General features: G+C 50.0%; 1 protein-coding gene across 1 annotated transcript in view; it reads right to left on the reverse strand.

The window, feature by feature from the left end:
* The window catches only part of grm3 (glutamate receptor, metabotropic 3), a gene marked incomplete at both ends in the record, with an annotated part of 45,940 nt that overhangs the window by 7,275 nt on the left and 36,165 nt on the right, over nucleotides 1–2,500 (reverse strand). Inside the window, 3 exons of the mRNA XM_083654338.1 lie at nucleotides 1–161; nucleotides 669–858; nucleotides 994–1,242. The exon at nucleotides 1–161 is cut by the window's left edge and continues 149 nt beyond it. Coding sequence (XP_083510464.1) covers nucleotides 1–161; nucleotides 669–858; nucleotides 994–1,242 — 600 coding nt within the window. The remainder of the gene's footprint in view (nucleotides 162–668; nucleotides 859–993; nucleotides 1,243–2,500) is intronic.

The raw sequence follows: 2,500 nt of genomic DNA on the forward strand, positions 1-2,500 counted from the left end.
AGATGGCAGGAGAGGGTTTGGCCAGGAAGAGGAAGGTCATGGCGTACGACATGAAGGTCCCCAACAGGAGGATGTAGCACAGCTCCCGGCCTGAAGCTTTCACCAGGGGCGTGTCGTTGTGTCGCACAAACACCCACAAACACCCGCCGGTGCACAGGAACCTGGGGGCAGACACGCATGCAAGATCCAACCAAGGTTCAAAAGGTGTTCATCTGGCTGCCATATCTGTGCTGCTATAGTATAGTAGAGAGGGTATAACATCTGAATGAATGCTAGATGAACCTTACTAAACCTCAGCACCCCGCCAACAACACACACACACACACACACACACACACACACACACACACACACACACACACACACACACACACACACCTTTACTTCGGTTTGGGGTATTTGCAGAGACTTACATGCATTGCCTGGAGACTATAAACCACTGCCCAACTGTCCCCAACTCCCCAATCACAAGTTGGGTGTGTGTCCCCAATTTTGATTCAAGTTAAACCCACCTACACACCTACACACACACACACACACACACACACACACACACACGCACACACACGCACACACACACACACACACGCACACACACACACAGACACACACCTCTCAAGACGACCTAGAAAGCGACATCATGTCGACCCCGCCCTCTTGCCACTCACCCTACGATGGCGATGCTGATCGGTCCGATGGCCCAGGCGTCTTCCCACATGATGTAGTCCTCTGGGAGGTCGTAGCAGGAAGTCAGGTCCTCAGTGGGCCACTGGCCGGGGGCGCAGGGCGAGCAGGTGAACTCGTCGGCCAGGAACTCATGAGGCTCACAGGCGGTGCAGATCCAACAGCAGTACTCGCCTGGGGAACGGGAAGAGGGGAAAAACAGCTTTGAGCTTTTCAAAATGCATGGCTGCTTGGGTCTGGTCTGCCACACCACCACACCACCTTCACTCAGGAAGAACATGGTTGAAACGCAGCAACTCATTCTCCTACCTGCCTGCATTTTCTTCATCTCGTTGCGAGCGCAGGGGTCGCTGCACTGCGAGGTGGGCACCACGTCTCTGTCTCTGGGCCAGTGGATCAGATCGTTGCTCAGGCTCAGACTCTCCGCCCATTCACCTACTGACACGTACGCGTAGCGGTCGCCCGCGCGCTGGTAGCTGAAGATGTTGTATCGGCCGATGCCGTCGCCCTGAGAGTCAAACTTCACCACCGTCTCACTGCCCAGGGGAGAGAAGGGCGCTAGAACGAGAGGACAAAAAGACGAAAAAAAAGTGATAACAGAGTGGAAAAACGGAGTGGAAAGCTATTATACACAACAAACACATTCCTTGTATTGGTAAAGGTAAGGTAAAGTCCCACTGATTGTCACACAATGTGTGAAATTTGTTCTCCGCATTTGACCCATCCCCTGGGGAATCATATGGTGATCTAACCCCCCAATTCCAGTCTCATTGATGCATGCTAAGGCTGTTTAAAAAGACGCAGTGAAGACAGGAACATTAAGACGCGGTCAGTTAAGCCTGAGGGGCTCCAGAGCAGACACTGATCATTTCCATTACTGAAGACCAGCCAGTTTGCATTAGTGAGAGGATGGCCTCTGTCTTCCCTCTGGTCAAATAGGGACAATTGCACGGCTCTAATTTCAGAACGGAGCAAATTTATGACCAAATGCAACATTAACAAACTCATAAAGTCATATAGGCATGAAGGCAGAGGACTGAGGCACGGCTATAGCTACCCACACGTTGATAGCATTCAGCCTCTGGGGTCTCTCATGATGTGAGGGAGGTGCATTGCTGAAACCGCCAAATTGGCTTGTATACAAGTTGCTATGGAAGGATGACCATCTCCCCTGAGGAACACAAGAGAGTCAAACTGGCAGGAGGATGCTGAAAGCATTAAAAAAGCCATAGAGAAAAGCAGCTATATAAGAGGGGGAAAGTGACTTGATGTGTTGCAGCGTCGGACCCGACAGTGCTGACAGCTGCTTGTTCTGACACAGACAAAGTGCGTGCCACTGCTATCGCGCCGCTTCTGCCCTCACGTTCAGAGCGATCAACCCACCGCTACTGATGTACTGTAGGGGGCGACGTGTTATACACTATTGCCTCCCCTGTCAACTGATGATGATGCGGCTGGGGAGAGTGCGGCATAGCAGCTCCATGAAGCATCATCAAACTGTAACAAGGCGCTCAGTCTTCAGCGGCATTCATAACACTTTTCTATATTCCTCAGTGTGTCAGTAGGTAAAGAAATCACATTCATAACACTTTGCTATATTCCTCAGTGTGTCAGTGGGTAAAGAAATCACATTCATAACACTTTGCTATATTCCTCAGTGTGTCAGTGGGTAAAGAAATCACATTCATAACACTTTTCTATATTCCTCAGTGTGTCAGTGGGTAAAGAAATCACATTCATAACACTTTTCTATATTCCTCAGTGTGTCAGTGGGTAAAGAAATCACATTCATAACACTTTGCTATATTCCTCAGTG

This window comes from Poromitra crassiceps, assembly GCF_964638095.1.
Source record: "Poromitra crassiceps genome assembly, chromosome: 18".
Taxonomy (NCBI): Eukaryota; Metazoa; Chordata; class Actinopteri; order Beryciformes; family Melamphaidae; genus Poromitra; species Poromitra crassiceps.